A 21,919-nucleotide genomic window follows, 5' to 3' on the forward strand; every position below is an offset into this window, starting at 1 on the left:
GGAAACTCCTCTTTAGAAAAGGAGGGCAGGAAAATAGTCTCACTGCTTCTCATCCTTTGAAGTTCACTCCATCCGTCTATTCCACCCACTGCCACTCAGAGTTGCAGTCATCTACCGCCCCCCTGATAAATCCCTCCCTTCCTTCCTTACCGACTTCGATGCCTGGCTCTCCGTTTTTCTTGAGCCCTCATCCCCATCCCTCATTCTTGGTGACTTCAACATTCACACTGATAATCCATCCGACTCATATGTTTCTCAGTTCCTCACTCTTACCTCCTCCTTCAACCTCCAACTGAGCCCCACTACCCCTACACACAAATCTGGCCACTGTCTTGATCTCGTCCTCTCTTCTATTTGCTCACCCTCCAATTTCTGCGTTTCAGCTCTTCCTATCTCTGACCATCACCTAATCACATTCACACTTCAGCACCCTCCCCCTCAATCTCACCCAACACTAACTACTACGTCCAGAAATCTCCAGGCTGTTGACTCCCCCCACCTTATCCTCTAGTATCTCTGATCTCCTCCCTTCCATCATGTCCTCCAAATCTGTTGACATAGCTGTCTCCACTTACAATGCCACTCTCTCCTCTGCTCTAGACACCCTTGCACCGTCCATCTCCCGTCCCACAAGGCGTACCAATCCCCAGCCCTGGCTGACCCCTTGCACCCGTTATCTTCGCTCCTGCGACCGTTCGGCTGAACGTCTCTGGAGGAAATCTCGCGCCCATACTGACTTCATTCACTTCAAATTCATGCTATCCTCCTTCCAATCCTCCCTATTCCTCGCTAAACAGGACTATTACACCCAACTGACTAATTCCCTCAGCTCTAACCCACGTCGTCTCTTCACCACCCTCAACTCCCTCCTCAAAGTGCCCTCCGCTCCCACCCCCCCTCACTCTCTCCTCAATCTCTGGCCGACTACTTCCGTGACAAGGTCCAGAAGATCAACCTCGAATTCACCACCAAACCTTCTCCTCCTCTTCATCCTATAACCCACTCTCTCAACCAACCTACCCAGGCCTCCTTCTCCTCTTTTCCTGCTATCACCGAAGAGGAAACCGCCCATCTCCTCTCCATCTCGAAATCCACCACCAACTTACTTATCACCATCACTGCTACTATCACCCCCACCATCTGTCATATCCTCAACCTCTCTCTCTCTCCACTGCAACTGTCCTGGACACCTTCAAGCATGCTGTGGTCACACCACTCCTCAAAAAACCATCACTTGACCCTACCTGTCCCTCCAACTACCGCCCCATTTCCCTCCTACCCTTCCTCTCCAAGATACTTGAACGCGCCATTCACAGCCGCTGCATTGATTTTCTCTCCACTCATGCCATCCTTGATCCGCTTCAATCCGGCTTTCACCCCCTACACACTCGACAGAAACGGCACAATCTAAGGTCTGCAATGACCTGTTCCTCGCCAAATCCAAAGGTCACTACTCCATTCTCATCCTCCTCGACCTATCCGTCGCTTTTGACACTGTCAATCACAACCTACTTCTTGACACACTGTCCTCCTTTGGGTTCCAGGGCTCTGTCCTCTCCTGGTTCTCCTCTTATCTCTCCCATCGTACCTTCAGAGTACACTCTCATGGTTCGTCCTCCTCCCCTATCCCGCTCTCTGTTGGAGTTCCTCAGGGATCTGTCCTTGGGCCCCTTCTTTTTTCAATCTACACCTCTTCCTTAGGCTCCCTGATCTCTTCTCATGGTTTCCACTATCATCTTTATGCTAACGACACCCAGCTTTATCTCTCCACACCAGAAATCACTGCGGAAACGCAGGCCAAGGTATCGGCCTGCTTATCCGACATTGCTGCCTGGATGTCCAACCGCCACCTGAAACTGAACATGGCCAAGACTGAACTTATTGTTTTCCCACCCAAACCCACTTCTCCTCTCCCTTCATTCTCTATCTCAGTTGATAACACCCTCATCGTCCCCGTCTCATCTGCTCGCAACCTCGATGTCATCTTCGATTCCTCCCTCTCCTTCTCTGCGCATATCCAGCAGATAGCCAAGACCTGTCGCTTCTTCCTCTATAACATTAGCAAAATTCGCCCCTTCCTCTCCGAGCACACCACCAGAACTCTCATCCACTCTCTCATTACCTCTTGCCTTGACTACTGCAACCTACTCCTCACCGGCCTCCCACTTAGCCATCTATCCCCCCTTCAGTCCATTCAGAACTCTGCCGCACGTCTTATCTTCCGCCTTAACCGATATACTCATATCACCCCTCTCCTCAAGTCACTTCACTGGCTTCCGATCAGATACCGAATACAGTTCAAGCTTCTCCTACTCACCTACAAATGCACTTGATCTGCAGCACCTCCTTACCTCTCTACCCTCATCTCCCCTTACGTCCCTACCCGTAACCTCTGCTCTCAAGACAAATCCCTCCTTTCAGTACCCTTCTCCACCACCGCCAACTCTAGGCTTCGCCCTTTCTGCCTCGCCTCACCCCATGCTTGGAACAAACTCCCTGAGCCCATACGCCGGGCCCCCTCCCTACCCATCTTCAAATCATTGCTCAAAGCCCACCTCTTCAATGTCGCCTTCGGCACCTAATCACTACATCTCTTCTCAGGAGGTAACGGCAGGGGATCCTCTACCAGCATCCGACGGAGGTCCGCATACCATGGCCTGCTGGGCCAATCCGGGGCAATGAGAACCACCTCTCCTTGGTGTAGCCGAATCCTATCAAGGGCCACGGAGAGAACACATACAAGAGGCCCTGAGGACAGGGTTGAGCCAAGGTATCCAACCCTGCCGAGCGAGGATCTCTCCGTCTGCTGTAGAAGCACGGGACTTTGGCATTTGTGCTTGACGTCATAAGATCCATTACGGGCTTTCCCCATTTGGCACATATCTGCAGGAATACTTCGTCTGCAAGTTCCCACTCCGCTGGGTCGATCTGATTCCTGCTCAGATAATTGGCTTGCACGTTGCTCTGACCTGCAATATGAGCTGCTGACAGAAACTGCAGATGAAGCTCGGCCCAGTGGCAAATCTGCGCAGCCTGCGCTGCTAGTGCTATGCACTGAGTGCCTCCTTGGCGATTTATGTAGGCTATTGCTGTCGTGTTGTCCGACAGAACTCTGACAGCCAATCCTTGCAAGGTCAATTGAAAGGCCAGAAGCGCCTGGAAAATCGCTTTCAACTCCAAGCAATTAATGGACCACTCCGACTCCTCGGGTGTCCAAAGACCCTGGGCATGCCTTCCCCGGCAATGTGCACCCCAGCCCTTCAGGCTGGCATCTGTTACCACCAGGCGCCAATCGGGGAGTGCTAGTGGCATTCCTCGCTGCAGCATGCTGTCTGAGATCCACCACTCCATACTGAGCCGGGCCGCAGGGAGCCACGTGAGTCTGCTTTGATAATCCTGAGATATTGGAGACTACCATTGAAGCAGGGAACACTGCAGAGGTCACAGGTGCGCTCTCGCCCAAGGCACCGCTCCATCTCCGGGCTGTTCCACTGCCTGTTGTAACCAAGTGAGGCAGGCTCTGGTATCGTAGCAGCTGCATGCAGACGCCCGTAAGGATAGGCCTGAAATTTCAAAGGACCGTTTCATAGCTGCCTCCAGGCGACGGTCCTGCATGTCCTTCAGGGCAACTCCTCCTTCCACTGGGAGGGTAGTTTTCTTTGTCACAGCCATGACCAGGGCATCCACTTTAGGCACTGCTATGCGCGCCAAATGCTTCTCAGAGGGTATAATTGCCCCATAGCCCTGGCGACTTTCAAAGGCCTCTCGTGGTCAGCCCATTGAGCCGTGATAAGCTCTTGGATGGAGTCATGCAAAGGAAAGGCTCGAGCAGGCTTCTTAGTACTTGCCATCCTTGGATTACCGGAGGAGGTCTCAGTACTCCCACAGTCTTCTATAGAGAGGACCTGCAAGGCATCAGTAATAAGCGCTGGCAGCTCATCGCGGTGGAAAATCCTCACCGTGGAAGGATCATCTTGATCCGGTGGCAATCCTGCACCTTCTTCTGGCTCTCCAGACCACGAAGGCCTGCCAGACCCCTCAGAGTCCTCACACCCCGATCCCTCACATCCCGATCACGGGGGGGGGGGGGGGGGGGCGCCACTCTCTGAAGGGGAATCCACCCTTCAGCGCTTCTCTTGCGGCCATCTGTCAGGGGAAAATGCGCCTGCCGGTAATCCAAGGCCAGACTCCACTGGAGGGTATACAGAAAGCAGGGGGGCAGGGGACCCCTGCGGAATAGCTCTTTTTAACAGGTATGCATTATGCAGCAATAAAACAAATTCAGGGGAAAATGGCTCACCCTGGCCTCCTGGTTCCAGTCCGGGGAAAACAGCTTTTTTAAATCAGCCTCCACATGAGGCGCCCCTCCAGGCTCAAACCCCTCCACCTCAGTGGGGGTCGTGCCATGCTGTTCCAAAATGGTGCCCGCTGCCAGCTCCACGGAGCAGGAAGGAACATCGCTCACTATGCTCGGGCCGGCTCTACTGTCTGAAAAGCACCTCTTACAGAGCCCTGCTGCAGATCTGCGCTTGCCACAAACGGAACAGCGCTTAACTTTCTCAGCAGCCATCACCGAAAGCGGTGGAAATTCAAAATGGTGGATTTGCGCCAAAATCGTCCCAAACGCGGGCCCTCCCCGGAGGAGCTACAAAATGCTCTTACCTCACCAGACCGAGTCTCCGAGCTCCGGTCACGCTGCACAATCAGAAGAAAACCTCTTTTCTTGGATCACAGCACCAAAGCGCGATGCAATTTTTTTTTTTTTTTTTAACGCTGTGAGGAAAGTTGGAGGCAACAGTGAAAGAGGCAAATTTCCAACTCCACAGGATCAGTAGCGTGGGAAAGGCAGGGAAAGGGCGAACCTATGTGCCTGCATCCACAGCGTGGGCAAAGACAGGGACAGGGCTTGCATATTTGTCTACTTCCACATCGGGGGTCGCGTAAGGCAGGGAAAGGGCTAACCTATTTGTAACATAGTAACATAGTAGATGACGGCAGAAAAAGACCTGCACGGTCCATCCAGTCTGCCCAACAAGACAAACATATGTGTAAACCTTACCTTGATTTGTACCTGCCTTATTCAGGGCACAGACCGTACAAGTCTGCGCAGCAGTACTTCCCGCCTCCCAACCACCAGTCCCGCCTCCCATCACCGGCTCTGGCACAGACGGTATTAGTCTGCCCTCCACTATCCTCGCCTCCCAACCACCAACCCCTCCTCTCACCTACTCCGCCACCCAATTTCGGCTAAGCTTCTGAGGATCCATTCCTTCTGCACAGGATTCCTTTATGCATATCCCACGCATGTTTGAATTCCGTTACCATTTTCATCTCCACCACCTCCCGCGGGAGGGCATTCCAAGCATACACCACCCTCTCTGTGAAAAAATACTTCCTGACATCTTTCCTGAGGCTGCCCCCTTCAACCTTATTTCATGTCCTCTCGTTCTACCGCCTTCCCATCTCCGGAAAAGATTTGTTTGCGGATTAATACCTTTCAAATATTTGAACGTCTGTATCATATCACCCCTGTTCCTGTTCCTCCTTTCCTCCAGGGTATACATGTTCAAGTCAGCAAGTCTCTCCTCATACGTCTTGGAACGCAAATCCCGTACCATTCTCGTAGCTTTTCTTTGCACCGCTTCCATTTTTTTTAACATCCTTCGCAAGGTACGGCCTCCAAAACTGAACACAATACTCCAGGTGGGGCCTCACCAACGACTTGTACAGGGGCATCAACACTTCCTTTCTTCTGCTGATCACACCTCTCTCTATACAGCCTAGCAACCTTCTCGCTACAGCCACCGCCCTGTCACACTGTTTCGTTGCCTTCAGATCACCCCTTCAGATCACCCAAAGATCCCTCTCCCCCTCAGTACCTATCAGACTCTCACTGCCTAACACATAAGTCTCTCTTGGGTTTCTACTCCCTAAGTGCATCACTTTGTATTTCTTCGCATTGAATTTTAATTGCCAAACCTTAGACCATTCTTCTAGCTTCCTCAGATCCTTTTTCATGCTTTCCACTCCCTCCCGGGTGTCCACTCTGTTGCAAATCTTAGTTATCATCCGCAAATAGGCAAACTTTACCTTCTAACCCTACGGCAATGTCACTCGCAAATATATTGAACAGAATCAGCCCCAGCACCGATCCCTGAGGCACTCCACTACTCACCTTTCCCTCCTCCGAGCGAACTCCATTTACCACCACCCTCTGTCGTCTGTCCGTCAACCAGTTCCTAATCCAGTTCACCACTTCGGGACCTATCTTCAGCCCATCAAGTTTATTTAAGAGACTCCTGTGGGGAACCGTGTCAAAAGCTTTGCTAAAATCTAAGTAGATTACGTCTATAGCATGTCGACGATTTAATTCTCCAGTTACCCAAAGAATTCAATGAGAATCGTGCAAAGAAAAGCTACGAGAATGGTAAGGGATTTGCGTTACTAGACATACGAGGAAAGACTTGATGACCTGAACATGTATACTCTGGAAGAAAGGAGAAACAGGGCTGATATGATACAGACGTTCAAATATTTGAAAAGTATTAATCCGCAAACGAACCTTTTCCGGAGGTGCGAAGGCAGTAGAATGAGAGGACATGAAATGAGATTGAAGGGGGGCAGACTCAAGAAAAATGTCAGGAAGTATTTTTTCACGGAGAGAGTAGTGGATGCTTGGAATGCCCTCCCGCGGGAGGGGGTGGAAATGAAAATGGTAACAGAATTCAAACACGCGTGGGATAAACATAAAGCAATCCTATTCAGAAGGAATGGATCCTAAGGAGCTTAGCCGAGATTGGGTGGCAGAGCCAGCCGGTGGTGGGAGGCGGGGATAGTGCTGGGCAGACTTATACGGTCTGTGCCAGAGCCAGTGGTGGGAGGTGGGGCTGGTGGTTGGGAGGCGGGGATAGTGCTGGACAGACTTATACGGTCTGTGCCCTGAAGAGGACAGGTACAAATCAAAGTAGGGTATACACAAAAAGTAGCACATATGAGTTTGTCTTGTTGGGCAGACTGGATGGACCATGCAGGTCTTTTTCTGCCGTCATTTACTATGTTAGGCACAATTTCCCTCTGGTAAAACCATGTTGTCTCGGATCTTGCAACTTATTGGCTTCCAGGAAATTCACAATCCTTTCCTTCAGCATCGCTTCCATTACTTTTCCAATAACCGAAGTGAGGATTACCGGCCTGTAGTTTCCAGCTTCTTCCCTATCACCACTTTTGTGAAGAGGGACCACATCCGCCGTTCTCCAGTCCCTCGGAACCTCTCCCGTCTCCAAGGATTTATTAAACAAATCTTTAAGAGGACCCGCCAGAACCTCTCTGAGCTCCCTCAATATTCTGGGGTGGATCCCGTCCGGTCCCATGGCTTTGTCCACCTTTAGCTTTCCAAGTTGTTGATACACACTCTCTTCCTGAACGGTGCTCTATCCACTCCATTCTCAGGTGTACTTTTGCCAGTCCCTCTCGGTCCTTCTCCAGGATTTTCTTTCGTGAAAACAGAACAAAGGTATCTATTTAGCAAATTGGCTTTTTCTTCATCATTATCTACATAGCGTTTCGCTGTATCTTTTAGTCTCACAATTCCCTTTTTAGTCATTCTCCTTTCACTAATATACCTGAAGAAATTTTTGTCTCCCCTCCTTACATTTCTAGCCATTTGTTCTTCCGCTTGCGCCTTCGCCAGACGTATCTCTCTCTTGGCTTCTTTCAGTTTCACCCGGTATTCCTCCCCGTGTTCCTCTTCTTGAGATTTTCTATATTTCTGGAACACTAACTCTTTAGCCTTTATTTTCTCAGCCACTTTCTTGGAGAACCATATCGGTTTCCTTTTTCTCTTGCTTTTATTTACTCTCCTTATTTGCCTTTAAAGTGGGCACCATCAACCAAAACACCCCTGCTACAATTGGCAAAAGCACAGGAGCCACCCCAGGCAGATTTTCTGAAGGAGCTTGAACAAGCTGCAACCACCCTGCTGAGGAGATAGAGAATACTTTAGAGGCAGATGCAGCAAGCTAGCCATGAGGCACTATGGTTTTTGAGTGCTCTCTATCTCCCCCTGCTGGTTGATGGACACAACCCATTCGTAATGGATTCATCTGCTTGATGACAAGGAATTAAACTCTGGAATTTGTTGCCGGAGAACGTTGTGAAGGCGGTTAGCTTAGCAGAGTTTAAAAAGGTGTTAGACGGTTTCCTAAAGGACAAATCCATAAACCACTACTAAATGGACTTGGGAAAAATCCACAATTCCAAGAACAACATGTATAGAATGTTTGTACGTTTGTGAAGCTTGCCATGAGCACTTGGCCTGGATTGGCCGCTGTCGTGGACAGGATGCTGGGCTACATGGACTCTTGGTCTTTTCCCAGTGTGGCATTATGTACTTAACTGAAATCAACAGAGAACAAACACATCTCTTCTCTTTTAGAGAAGCACTGACTGACATTAAAAAATAGTGGAGAATAAAGCCCTCAGGTAACAAACAGCTTCTAACAGCCCAAAGCTGATAATAGTAGGGCGCTCACATTCAATCATTGGTCATAAAAAAAAAAAATACTCCACTTTAAGTCTATCGCATATCAAACATATCAAAGAGCAGTCAGGTCTTCCATACAAAGTAGGTAAACGTAGTCCAGTCATCGTAGCTTCTCAGCAGAAATGCCAATCACAGCAAATCCAAATGGCCACATCAAAAGCTATGAACAACAGACTGAAATAAGTACTTATCTTAAAGCTAAGAACATAAAATAATTCCAATAGGAGATCCCTGTTTCACCAGTTGGCATCATCAGGGGAGACTGGTAGAAAGAAATCTTCAAAATGGCTGCCGCTGCCAAACTAGCCAAGGAAGGATTTAAAAGCGGCAGAACTTGACACAAACTGTAATAAATGTACTGCAGGGACAGGTGGGCAGCTCCGCATTTTTTTTTTTAATTTTTAATATCTTAATGGTGAGGTTGGGGAAACAAGAGCCTAAATGGAGCTGGGAAGGAGAACAAGATTATGTAAATTGGAAACTAGATTAAGGTAAAATTATGTATCATACCTGATAATTTTCTTTCCATTAATCATAGCTGATCAATCCATAGACTGGTGGGTTGTGTCCATCTACCAGCAGGTGGAGATAGAGAGCAATCCTTTTGCCTCCCTATATGTGGTCATGTGCTGCCGGAAACTCCTCAGTATGTCGATATCCAAGCTCCATCCGCAGGACTCAGCACTTAGAGAATTACACCCACAAAGGGACACTCTGCCCAGCTCACCACCGCCGAAACGGGGGAGGGGAATTAACCCAGCTCATCCCCACACAAGTGGGGGAGGGGAATCCGTCCAGCTCATCCCCGCGGAGCGGGGGAGGGACACCACCCCGCCGATGCGGGGGGATCTGGCTTATCCTGCAACCGCAACCGCGGGAGGAACTGACTGACCCTAACACCGCCGAAGCGGGAGGGGAACAAAGCTGCCCTACAACCGCACGAAGCGGGAGGGAGCGCCGGCAGAATTTATGTCTCAATCCAGCCCCGTAAAACGGAGGGGAGAGGAATGCAGCAGCTCACTGTAACACAAACTCGTCTCAACTCTTGAAGAATCCCATTGAAAAAACTTGAACACGAAGTCCTCCTGAACAGGAACTGAAGACTAAACTTGAATCTGAAATGCAACCAGAATATAAACAGTACAGATATCTGGGAGGGGCTATGGATTGATCAGCTATGATTAATGGAAAGAAAATTATCAGGTATGATACATAATTTTACCTTCCATATCATCATGCTGATCAATCCATAGACTAGTGGGATGTACCGAAGCAGTACTCACCCAGGGCGGGACATTGAAATCCCTGACCGCAACACTGAAGCTCCAAACCGGGCCTCCGCCCGAGCAGCCACAGTCAAGCGGTAATGCCTGGAGAAGGTATGGGCCGATGCCCAAGTTGCCGCCTTGCAAATTTCTTCCAAGGAGACGGACCCGGCCTCTGCCATCGAGGCCGCCTGAGCTCTAGTGGAGTGAGCCTTCAGCTGGATAGGCGGCACCTTCCCCGCGGCCACATAAGCCGCTGCAATGGCTTCCTTGACCCATCTTGCCACTGTAGGCTTAGCAGCCTGCAGACCCTTACGAGGACCTGCAAACAGGACAAACAGATGATCCGATTTCCGGAAATCATTGGTCACTTCCAAGTATCTGATGATGACTCGTCTCACATCCAGATATTTGAGAGCAGAGTATTCCTCTGGGTAGTCCTCCCTACGAAAGGAAGGGAGACAGAGCTGCTGATTCACATGGAAGCGAGAAACAATCTTGGGCAGGAAGGAAGGCACTGTGCGAATAGTCACTCCTGCCTCAGTGAACTGCAGAAAGGGCTCTCGACATGAGAGCGCCTGGAGCTCGGAAACTCTTCTGGCTGAAGTGATAGCCACCAAAAAGACTGCTTTCAACGTCAGGTCTTTCAGAGATGCCCTCGACAAGGGTTCAAAAGGCGGCTTCTGCAAGGCTCTTAGCACCAGGTTGAGATTCCACGCAGGCACCACTGAGTGCAGAGGAGGGCGCAGGTGATTAACTCCCTTGAGAAAGCGTACCACATCCGGCTGCGAAGCCAGGGAAGCACCCTTCAGGCGGCCCCTGAAGCAAGCCAGAGCCGCTACCTGGACTTTAAGGGAACTGAGCGACAGGCCTTTCTCCAGACCTTCTTGCAGGAACGCCAGCACTGAAGAAATTGGAGCAGTGAAGGGAGAAAGTGAGCCTGCTTCACACCACGCTGCAAAGGTACGCCAAACCCTGGCGTAAGCAGTAGAAGTAGAGCGCTTCCTCGCTCTCAGCATAGTGGCGATGACCTTGTCTGAGAAGCCCTTCTTCCTCAGACGCTGCCGCTCAATAGCCAGGCCGTAAGACCAAAGGGGGAGGGATCCTCCATCACCACGGGACCCTGATGCAACAGGCCCTGCTCCACTGGCAGCCGCAGAGGGTCGTCCACTGAGAGTCTGATCAAGTCCGCATACCAGGGACGTCTGGGCCAGTCCGGACCCACCAGGATTATCCGGCCCGGATGCTTTGCCACCCGGTCTAGTACCCTGCCCAACATGGGCCAGGGCGGGAACACATAGAGAAGCTCTTGTGTCGGCCACTGTTGGAGAAGAGCATCTACTCCCAGAGATCGAGGGTCCCGTCCTCTGCTGAAAAAGCGCGGCACTTGGCAATTGGCCGATGACGCCATCAGATCGGCTGGCCCCAGCGCTTCATGATGTCCAAGAACGCCTGAGCCGATAACTGCCACTCTCCGGGATCCAAGGTATGGCGACTGAGAAAGTCCGCCTTGACATTCATGACTCCGGCAATGTGGGCAGCTGACAGCTGTTCCAGGTTCGCTTCCGCCCACTGGCATAGATTCATGGCTTCCTTGGCTAGAGGGGTGCTCTTGGTACCTCCCTGGCGGTTGACATAGGCCACAGCCGTGGCATTGTCCGACAGGACCTGTACTGGCTTCAACGCCAGTACCGGGAGAAACTCCAAAAGCGCCAACCGAATGGCTCTGAGTTCCAGGAGGTTGATAGACCACTTTGCCTCTGCAGGAGACCAGAGCCCCTGCGCTGTCCTTCCCAAGCAGTGGGCTCCCCAGCCCGTCAAAGAGGCGTCCGTTGTGACGACAATCCACTCCGGAGTCACAAGAGGCATCCCTGCAGACAACTTGTCTGTCTTCAGCCACCAGCTCAGCGCCTTGCGCACTGCTGGGTCCAAGGGAAGGCGCACAGCTTAATCCTCCGACACCGGAGTCCAGCGCTGCAGCAGAGAGTGTTGTAGTGGTCTCATATGAGCCCTGGCCCAGGGCACTACTTCCATTGTGGCCGTCATAGAGCCCAACAGCTGCACATAGTCCCAAGCCCGAAGCGGAGAGGCTACTAGGAACTGGTCCACCTGAGCCTGAAGTTTGACAATCCGATTGTCCGGCAGAAACACTCTGCCCACTTGGGTGTCGAATCGAACTCCCAGATACACCAGGGACTGAGTCGGGCGCAGCTGGCTTTTCTCCCAGTTGATGATCCACCCCAGGGAGCTCAAAAGAGCAATCACCCGGTCCACAGCTTTGCCGCACTCTGCCAGCTTTGCATAAGAGGGGGCTCGGATCAACCAGTCGTCCAGATAAGGATGGACTTGTACTCCTTCCTTTCGCAGGAAGGCCGCGATGACCACCATTACTTTGGAGAAGGTCCGCGGAGCAGTAGCCAACCCGAACGGGAGGGCTCTGAACTGGAAGTGTCGGCCCAGGACTGCAAAACGCAGAAAGCGTTGATGAGGAGGCCAGATGGGAAAGGGTATGATACATACCTGTAGCAGTTGTTCTCCGAGGACAGCAGGCTGATTGTTCTCACGACTGGGTTGACGTCCGCGGCAGCCCCCACCAACCGGAAAAAGCTTCGCGGGACGGTCGGCACGCAGGGCACGCCCACCGCGCATGCGCGGCCGTCTTCCCGCCCGTGCGCGACCGCTCCCGCCAGTTGAATGACAAGCAATAAAGTATAAAACACAACTCCAAAGGGGAGGAGGGAGGGTAGGTGAGAACAATCAGCCTGCTGTCCTCGGAGAACAACTGCTACAGGTATGTATCATACCCTTTCTCCGAGGACAAGCAGGCTGCTTGTTCTCACGACTGGGGTATCCCTAGCTCTCAGGCTCACTCAAAACAAGAACCCAGGTCAATGGAACCTCGCAACGGCGAGGAAACAACAGAAATTGACCTACGAAGAACAACTAACTGAGAGTGCAGCCTGACCAGAATAAATTCGGGTCCTGGAGGGTGGAGTTGGATTACACCCCAAACAGATTCTGCAGCACCGACTGCCCGAACCGACTGTCGCGTCGGGTATCCTGCTGGAGGCAGTAATGAGATGTGAATGTGTGGACAGATGACCACGTCGCAGCCTTGCAGATCTCTTCAATAGTGGCTGACTTCAAGTGGGCCACCGACGCTGCCATGGCTCTGACACTATGAGCCGTGACATGACCCTCAAGAGTCAGCCCAGCCTGGGCGTAAGTGAAGGAAATGCAATCTGCTAGCCAATTGGAGATGGTGCGTTTCCCGACAGCGACCCCTAGCCTGTTAGGGTCGAAAGAAATAAACAATTGGGCGGACTGTCTGTTGGGCTGTGTCCGCTCCAAGTAGAAGGCCAATGCTCTCTTGCAGCCCAATGTGTACAACTGACGTTCAGCAGGGCGGGTATGCGGCCTGGGGAAGAATGTTGGCAAGACAATTGACTGGTTAAGATGGAACTCCGACACCACCTTCGGCAGGAACTTTGGGTGAGTGCGGAGCACTACTCTGTTGTGATGAAATTTAGTATATGGAGCATGAGCTACTAGGGCTTGAAGCTCACTGACCCTACGAGCTGAAGTAACTGCCACCAAGAAAATGACCTTCCAGGTCAAGTACTTCAGATGGCAGGTATTCAGTGGCTCAAAAGGAGGTTTCATCAGCTGGGTGAGGACGACGTTGAGATCCCATGACACAGTAGGAGGCTTGATAGGGGGCTTTGACAAAAGCAAGCCTCTCATGAATCGAACGACTAAAGGCTCTCCAGAGATGGCTTTACCTTCCACACGATAATGGTAAGCACTAATCGCACTAAGGTGATTCCTTACTGAGTTGGTCTTGAGGCCAGACTCTGATAAGTGCAGAAGGTATTCAAGCAGGTTCTGTGCAGGGCAAGAACGAGGTTCTAGGGCCATGCTCTCACACCACACGACAAACCTCCTCCACTTGAAAAAGCCAAAGGTATGGGAGGATAAGCATACAGGAGGCCGGTCCCCCAATGGAGGAGAAAGGCATCCGACGCTAGCCTGCCGTGTGCCTGAAGTCTGGAACAGAACAGAGGCAGCTTGTGGTTGGTCTGAGAGGCGAAAAGGTCCACCGAGGGGGTGCCCCACGCTCGGAAGATCTTGCGTACCACTCTGGCATGGAGCGACCACTCGTGCGGTTGCATGACTCTGCTCAGTCTGTCGGCCAGACTGTTGTTTACGCCTGCCAGGTATGTGGCTTGGAGGAGCATGCCGAACCGACACGCCCAACGCCACATCCCGACGGCCTCCTGGCACAGGGGGCGAGATCCGGTGCCCCCCTGCTTGTTGACGTAATACATTGCAACCTGATTGTCTGTCCGAATTTGGATAATTTGACAGGACAGCCGATCTCTGAAAGCCTTCAGTGCGTTCCAGATCGCTCGGAGCTCCAGGAGGTTGATCTGCAGATCCTTTTCCTGGAGGGACCACAGACCCTGAGTGTGGAGCCCATCGACATGGGCTCCCCACCCCAGGCGAGATGCATCCGTCGTCAGCACTTTCGTGGGCTGCGGAATTTGGAATGGACGTCCCAGGGTCAAATTGGTCCGGATGGTCCACCAGAGCAGTGAAGTGCGACAACTGGTGGAGAGGCGGATGACATCTTCTAGATTCCCGGTGGCTTGGAACCACTGGGAAGCTAGGGTCCATTGAGCAGATCTCATGTGAAGACGAGCCATGGGAGTCACATGAACTGTGGAGGCCATATGACCCAGAAGTCTCAACATCTGCCGAGCTGTGATCTGCTGAGACGCTCTGGTCTGCGAAGCCAGGGCCAAGAGATTGGTGGCCCTCGCTTCGGGAAGGTAGGCCTGAGCTGTCTGGGAATTCAGCAGCGCTCCTATGAATTCCAGAGATTGAGTTGGCTGGAGATGGGACTTTGGGTAATTTATCACAAACCCCAGCAGCTCCAGAAGTTGAATAGTGCACTGCATGGACCGGAGGGCTCCTGCCTCCGAGGTGTTCTTGACCAGCCAATCGTCGAGATATGGGAACACGTGCACTCCCAGCTTGCGTAGGTAGGCCGCTACCACCACGAGGCACTTTGTAAACACTCGTGGGGCAGAGGCGAGCCCAAAGGGCAGCACACAATACTGAAAGTGCCGTGCGCCCAGGCGGAATCTGAGATACTGTCTGTGAGCTGGCAGTATCGGGATGTGAGTGTATGCGTCCTTTAAATCCAGGGAACATAGCCAATCGTTTTTCTGAATCATTGGCAGAAGGGTGCCCAAGGAAAGCATCCTGAACTTTTCTTTGACCAGGAATTTGTTCAGGCCTCTCAGGTCTAGGATGGGACGCATCCCCCCTGTTTTCTTTTCCACAAGGAAGTACCTGGAATAGAATCCCTGCCCTTCCTGCCCGGGTGGTACGGGCTCGACCGCATTGGCGCTGAGAAGGGCGGAGAGTTCCTCTGCAAGTACCTGCTTGTGATGGGAGCTGAAAGACTGAGCTCCTGGAGGACAATTTGGAGGCAGGGAGGCCAAATTCAGGGCGTATCCGCACCGCACTATTTGGAGAACCCACTGGTCGGAGGTTATGAGAGGCCACCTTTGGTGAAAAAATTTTAACCTCCCTCCGACCGGCAGATCGTCCGGTACGGACACTTGTAGGGCGGCTATGTTCCCGTGGATCCAGTCAAAAGCCCGTCCCCGGCTTTTGCTGTGGAGGCGCAGGGGGCTGCTTAGGCGCACGCTGTTGACGAGAACGAGCGCGCTGGGGCTGTCCCTGTGCCTGACGAGGCCTTCGGGCCGGCTGGTTGTACCTACGCTTTGCAAAAGAATAGGGTGCAGCCTGCCGTGCCCGGGAAAAACGCCCACCCGTGGGGGCGGGTGCTGAAGGCGCCCGGTGGGAGAGCTTGTCGAGAGCGGTTTCCCGCTGATGCAGTTGGTCCACCATCTGCTCGACCTTCTCACCGAAAATGTTATCCCCCCGGCAAGGGACGTCAGCCAGTCTCTGCTGGGTGCGGTTGTCCAGGTCAGAGGCACGCAGCCATGAGAGCCTGCGCATCACTATACCTTGGGCCGCAGCACGAGATGCCACGTCACAGGTGTCAAAAATCCCCCTGGACAGGAACTTTCTGCACGCCTTCAGCTGCCTGACCACCTCCTGATAAGGCCTGGACTGCTCCGGCGGGAGCTTATCGACCAGGTCCGCCAGCTGTTGCACATTGGTCCGCATGTGGATGCTCATATAGAGCAGGTAAGATTGGATGCGGGTCACGAGCATGGAGGACTGGTAGGCCTTCCTCCCAAATGAGTCCAGAGTGCGAGACTCCCGCCCCGGGGGCGCCGAGGCGGTATCCCTCGAACTCCGTGCCCTCTTGAGAGCAGAATCCACGACCGCTGAGTCATGGGGCAACTGGGGCCGCATGAGCTCTGGGTCAGAGTGGATCCTGTACTGGGACTCTGCTTTCTTGGGAATGGTGGGATTAGTTAATGGTCGCACCCAGTTCCGGAGCAGCGTCTCCTTCAGGACATTGTGCAGCGGTACCGTGGAGGACTCTCTAGGTGGTGATGGATAGTCGAGGACCTCGAGCATCTCGGCCCTCGGCTCTTCCACAGAGACCACGGGAAAGGGAATGCTTATAGACATATCCCGCACAAAGGAGGCAAAGGAGAGACTCTCAGGAGGTGAGAGCTTCCTCTCCGGTGACGGCGTGGGGTCCGAGGGAAGGCCCGTAGACTCCTCTGAGGAGAAATATCTCGGGTCCTCCTCTTCCCCCCACGAGTCCTCATCCTCGGTATCGGACATTAGCTCATGTAGCTGAGTCCGGTACCGGGCCCGGCTCGACGTCGAGGCACCGAGGCCTCGGTGTCGTCGAGCGGTGGACTCCCGCGCCGGCGGGGACGGAGCTCCCTCCATCGACGTCGACGGGGACTCCACCTGCGTGGCTGTCGAGACCGGCACCGCAAGCGGCGGCGGTGTCGACTGCCCCGGCGCCGGGCTAGAGCTCGCCGGCGCCACAGTCATCGGCGCCGAGGGCGCAAGCACCCCCGGCGCCGGCACAGCCTGGCGCATCAGCCCTTCCAGGAGCCCCGGAAGGATGGCTCTGAGGCACTCGTCCAGGCCCGCTGCCGAGAAAGGCGGTGGGGCCGGTAAGGGTGTCGGTGCCAGAAGCTGCTGGGGGCCAGGAGACGGCACCGAGGTGCCGGAACCCCGACGCGTCGGTACCTCCACCACCGACGGAGATCTCTCCTCTCTGTGATGACGCTTCGGCGTCGACTCCTCTTCAGGCACCGAGGGCTGCCGGTGACGGCGCTTCTTGCCCTTCTTCCGGTGCACGTCACCGGTGCCGGAGGGCATGGAGGAGGAGGAGGTCGATCCCCCTCGGTCTCGAGGTACCGGGTCCGACAGGGTTCGGTCCCGTGACTCACGAGTTGAGGGAGTGACCGGGGCCGACTGCCCACGCGGTCTCTCTACCCCACTCTCGCCGGCGGACCGGCGGGCCGACGGGACCTGTTCTCCTGGGGTCGCTGCCATCGGTGCCGATGTCTCGGGCATCGATACCGGTACCGAAGAACCGGCCTTCGATACCGATGCCGTCGAGGTCGACGTCGAGGGGCCGGCGCAAGTTCCAAAAAGACGGTCCCGCAGAACTTGCCTCGCAACCTGAGTCCGTTTCCGGAGACCGAGACACAAAGCACACGACTTGAGATTGTGCTCCGGCCCGAGGCACTGGAGGCACCAAGCGTGGGTGTCGGTCTGCGAGATCGGCCGGCCGCAGCGACCACACTTTTTAAATCCACTCGGGACCTTCGAGGACATCGACGGAAAAATCGCGTCGGCGAAGTCAAAGTCGGCAATGGTGGCTAAAATCACACCACGAAAATTGAAACCGACCGAGCGGCCACTAGGCCGCAACGAGGCGTCCCCGCTAGAAAGCGAGGGAAAAGGGAGGAGCGCGTGCTCCACACGCGCAAAATTCTTTTTTTTTTTTTTTTTTTGGATAACAAAACGAAACGAAAGAAGAAGAGGCCGAAAAGGCCAAGAGCGACGACCCGCGTAAACGCGGTCGAAAATTCCGGCGGCTGAAACGAGAGAGTTGCAAAAACACGACTCTCTCAGTCGCGGAAAAAAAGTAACTGGCGGGAGCGGTCGCGCACGGGCGGGAAGACGGCCGCGCATGCGCGGTGGGCGTGCCCTGCGTGCCGACCGTCCCGCGAAGCTTTTTCCGGTTGGTGGGGGCTGCCGCGGACGTCAACCCAGTCGTGAGAACAAGCAGCCTGCTTGTCCTCGGAGAATATGCAAATACGCTTCCTTGATGTCCAAGGATGCCAGGAACTCCCCTGCCTTCACTGCCGCTATAACAGAGCGGAGAGTCTCCAAGCGAAAGTGCCGAACTTTCAAGGCCCGATTGACCCCTTTGAGGTCGAGGATAGGCCGTACAGAACCTCCTTTCTTTGGCACCACAAAGTAAATGGAGTAACGTCCCTTGCCAAGCTGATTTTCTGGCACCGGAACGACCGCACCCAGGCGGATCAGATTGTACAAGGTCTGCTGCACTGCCACAGCTTTGACCGGAGACTTGCAGGGAGAGAGTACAAACCCGTCTCTTAAGGGTCGGCAGAACTCTAGCTTGTAGCCGTCTCTGATGACTTCCAGCACCCAAGCGTCTGAAGTTACCCTGGTCCACTCGCCCAGAAACGAGGACAGGCGTCCTCCAATCTGCACTGGGCCATGGACCAGGACCCCGTCATTGGGTACGAGACCCTGGGGGAGGACCGGAGGGCGCACCTCCGGGACGGCGGTCTCTGCGAAAGGAATGCTGCTTGGGGGAGAAATTCCTTTTGAAGGAAGAGGGGGCAGAGGAGCCCGACTTGCCCGGGCGGTACCGACGGGCTTCCTGAAACCGTCCTCTGGAGATACTGGGGCGAGCACTGGCCCGAGCCCTGACCTCTGGTAACCTCTTGCCCTTAGACGTGCCGAGATCGGTCACAATCTTGTCCAGCTCGACCCCAAAGAGCAGCTTGCCTTTAAAAGGCAACTTAGCCAGGCGGGACTTAGAGGCGTGGTCAGCAGACCAATGTTTCAGCCAAAGCCACCGCCGTGCAGAGACTGTCTGAGCCATACCTTTAGCCGAGGCTCTCAAGACATCATACAGTAAGTCTGCCAAATAAGCCAAGCCCGATTCCAGGGCCGGCCAATCAGCCCTCAAGGAAGGATCCGAGGGGGAAGCCCACTGCACAATCGTGAGGCACGCCCTGGCCACATAGGAGCCGCAAACTGAGGCCTGCAAACTTAAAGCAGCCGCCTCGAAGGACGACCTTAAGGCCGCCTCCAATCTTCTGTCTTGGGCGTCCTTTAGGGCCGTGCCACCTTCCACCGGCAACGCCGTTTTCTTAGTCACCGCAGTGATTAAAGAATCCACGGTAGGCCAAAGAAAGGCCTCCCGTTCACTTTCAGGCAAAGGATAGAGGCGGGACATAGCCCTAGCCACTTTGAGGCTCGCTCCCAGGACATCCCATTGAGCCGAAATTAAGGTGTGCATGGCATCATGCACGTGGAAGGTTCTAGGCGGGCGCTTCGTCCCCAGCATAATGGCAGAGCCAACAGGGGCGGAGGGAGAGACGTCCTCTGGAGAGGAAATCTTCAAAATGCTCATGGCCTGCACTAACAGGTTGGGCAAATCCTCTGAGCGAAAGATCCGCGCTGCAGAGGGGTCATCCGCTCCATCTGAGCGGGAATCCGTCTCCTCCAAGGAATCCCCAAAGGACCGTTGGGAGAACTCAGATACGCTGCCCTCATCTACCATCAGAGGAAACAGAGTCCTCTAAGGCCTGGGAATCCACCCGAGGGCGTTTACTTCCGGGGGCCTCAACCCCTTTATCAGACAAGGGAGAAGGGGCAGCGTTTTGCATAAGGAAGGCCTGATGCAGCAGCAAAATAAACTCGGGGGAGAAACCCCCCAGACTGTGCACTTCAGCAGCCTGGGCCACAGCCCTAGACGCACCCTCAACCGGCGCTCGCAAGAGCGGGGGAGAAACATGCTGCGCATCCAAGATGGCGTCCGGCGCGACACTCCACGAAGGAGCTGCGCGGGAAGAACGGCGCTTAACTTTAGCCGCTTTTTTGCCGTCGCCCAAATCAAGGGCGGCCATGGCATTAACGTCTCCCAGCTCAAGGGCGGCCCAAGAAGAAGCCGTCCGAGCAGCGTGGCCGGCCAAGATGGCGGAGGCGAGCAGCGGGGGATGGGCGTTTATGGCGGGAAAAACCGCCGCACCGGAGGAAGACCCGGGACACTGACTGGCCTCCGAACTGACACCCAACAAGGGCGAATCAGACTTTAAGACCCCCGCATCCCCGCTAGAAGCGCACACGCGGTCCGGGGAGCGATTCTTCGCGCCCTCGCCCTCCGACGCCATAGGCCACGTGGAGATAGATCGGGGAACCCCCTGCCCGCTATAAAAAGGTAAAAATTACCTGCTTCTTGCTCCGAGCTGTAACGACCTGGTGTCCCAGTGAGTAGCTGCAATAAACGTTTAAATAAACGTCGAAATAAACGCCTTTAAGGACGTCCAAAATTTTTTTTTTTTTTAACGGAGCCAGCGGGAGGGGGGAGAAAAGGAGGGACCTGGCGCCACCAGGTTTGCACTTGCTCAAGAAGAGCCCTCAACCCCAGGTACTCAACAAAACCTAAAAATTAGGCTTGGAGACCTAGCCAGAGCTGCTGCTGTGTGTGACCATCACCTGCTGAGATAGAGAACATACTGAGGAGTTTCCGGCAGCACATGACCACATATAGGGAGGCAAAAGGATTGCTCTCTATCTCCACCTGCTGGTAGATGGACACAACCCACCAGTCTATGGATTGATCAGCATGATGATATGGAAATGAAGGAGATTGAGCCTGTGGGTACAATATTTTAAATATTTTCACATTATGTTTAATTGAAAAAGGTAGACATAAATATTTTCTATTCTATGAAAACACCAACCCACACAATCTGTATAATTTCCAAACACATTTAAATTAAAAGCTGAAAATGTAGGTGTTTTTCAGCTAAAAATCAGAAGCTTTAATTTTAAGTGGATACAGAATGGGCCAAAATAAGCCATTCTTCTAATTCTATATAACCTAGGCAAGCTAGAAGAAACATTAGCTCTGGAGAGTGAGCCAATTTACTGTCTATACTAAGTTCCCAAGGAAAATTCTAAAAAACTTTTGATAGCTAGTACTTACCTGGTGTGCTGGATGTGGAAGGCTTGCATGTTGATTGTTCAGATTCATCCTGAATAAATGGTTAAAATAAAGAACAAAACAAATTAAACTAATAGTCCCCAGAAATGAATTAATCTGGTCATTGTACCCACAGTCATTAAAAAACATTCAAACAAAACACTCAAGTTAAAATGAAAAAAAAAAAAACAAAAAAACAAACTGTGGCAACATACATGCTATCTTTTTCTGTGGGGTGGGGGGAGGAGTTTTCCTGTTTAGATGGACATTTGGAAGTTTGCTTTGTTTGCTTGGTACGTGGTGTTCAGTATTAATGTTTATAATACCTTTTGTAAAACAAACAAAAAAGTGGGCACAAAACCAGGAGTCCCAGAGACTGGATCACAGTAAAGCTAAAACCAAATTTTATTAATTAGTATATTTGACTCGTATATTTGACTCGACACAACCGTTGTGTTTCGGCCAAAGGGCCTGCATCAGGAGTCTAAATACTAAGGTAGACAGCTAATGATGATCCAGAATAAGAAATACTGGCGAATAGTGTATAAATGGTCTTAAAAAAGACCTTTGTATTGAATTGTGGAACGGAGTCAAATATACGAGTCAAATATACTAATTAATAAAATTTGGTTTTAGCTTTACTGTGATCCAGTCTCTGGGACTCCTGGTTTTGTGCCCACTTTTTTGTTTGTTTTACAAAGTATCCGTGGGTCTTCTTTGAGTTCTCCACGCTTTGTGGATTCTCCATTGACTATAATACCTTTTGTACCTTATAGTACCTAATGTTTATAATAAAGTTAAAAAACAAATTTGACCAAAATTCACAGTACCAATTCCAGTTAAACCCCTGCAATTATATTTCCAAGACTCAAAATATAAGAGAGTACAAACAGCTAGGGTAAAAACTGT

At 52.6% G+C, this 21,919-nt stretch overlaps 1 protein-coding gene across 1 annotated transcript in view; it reads right to left on the bottom strand.

Annotated features, from left to right (window-relative positions):
- ENAH (ENAH actin regulator) overlaps window positions 1–21,919 on the bottom strand; it is a 273,492-nt gene that overhangs the window by 47,517 nt on the left and 204,056 nt on the right. The window contains exon 9 of the mRNA XM_030195712.1: window positions 21,014–21,062. Within this exon, the coding sequence (XP_030051572.1) occupies window positions 21,014–21,062 (49 nt within the window). The remainder of the gene's footprint in view (window positions 1–21,013; window positions 21,063–21,919) is intronic.

This window comes from Microcaecilia unicolor, chromosome 3 (genome assembly GCF_901765095.1).
Source record: "Microcaecilia unicolor chromosome 3, aMicUni1.1, whole genome shotgun sequence".
Classification (NCBI taxonomy): Eukaryota; Metazoa; Chordata; class Amphibia; order Gymnophiona; family Siphonopidae; genus Microcaecilia; species Microcaecilia unicolor.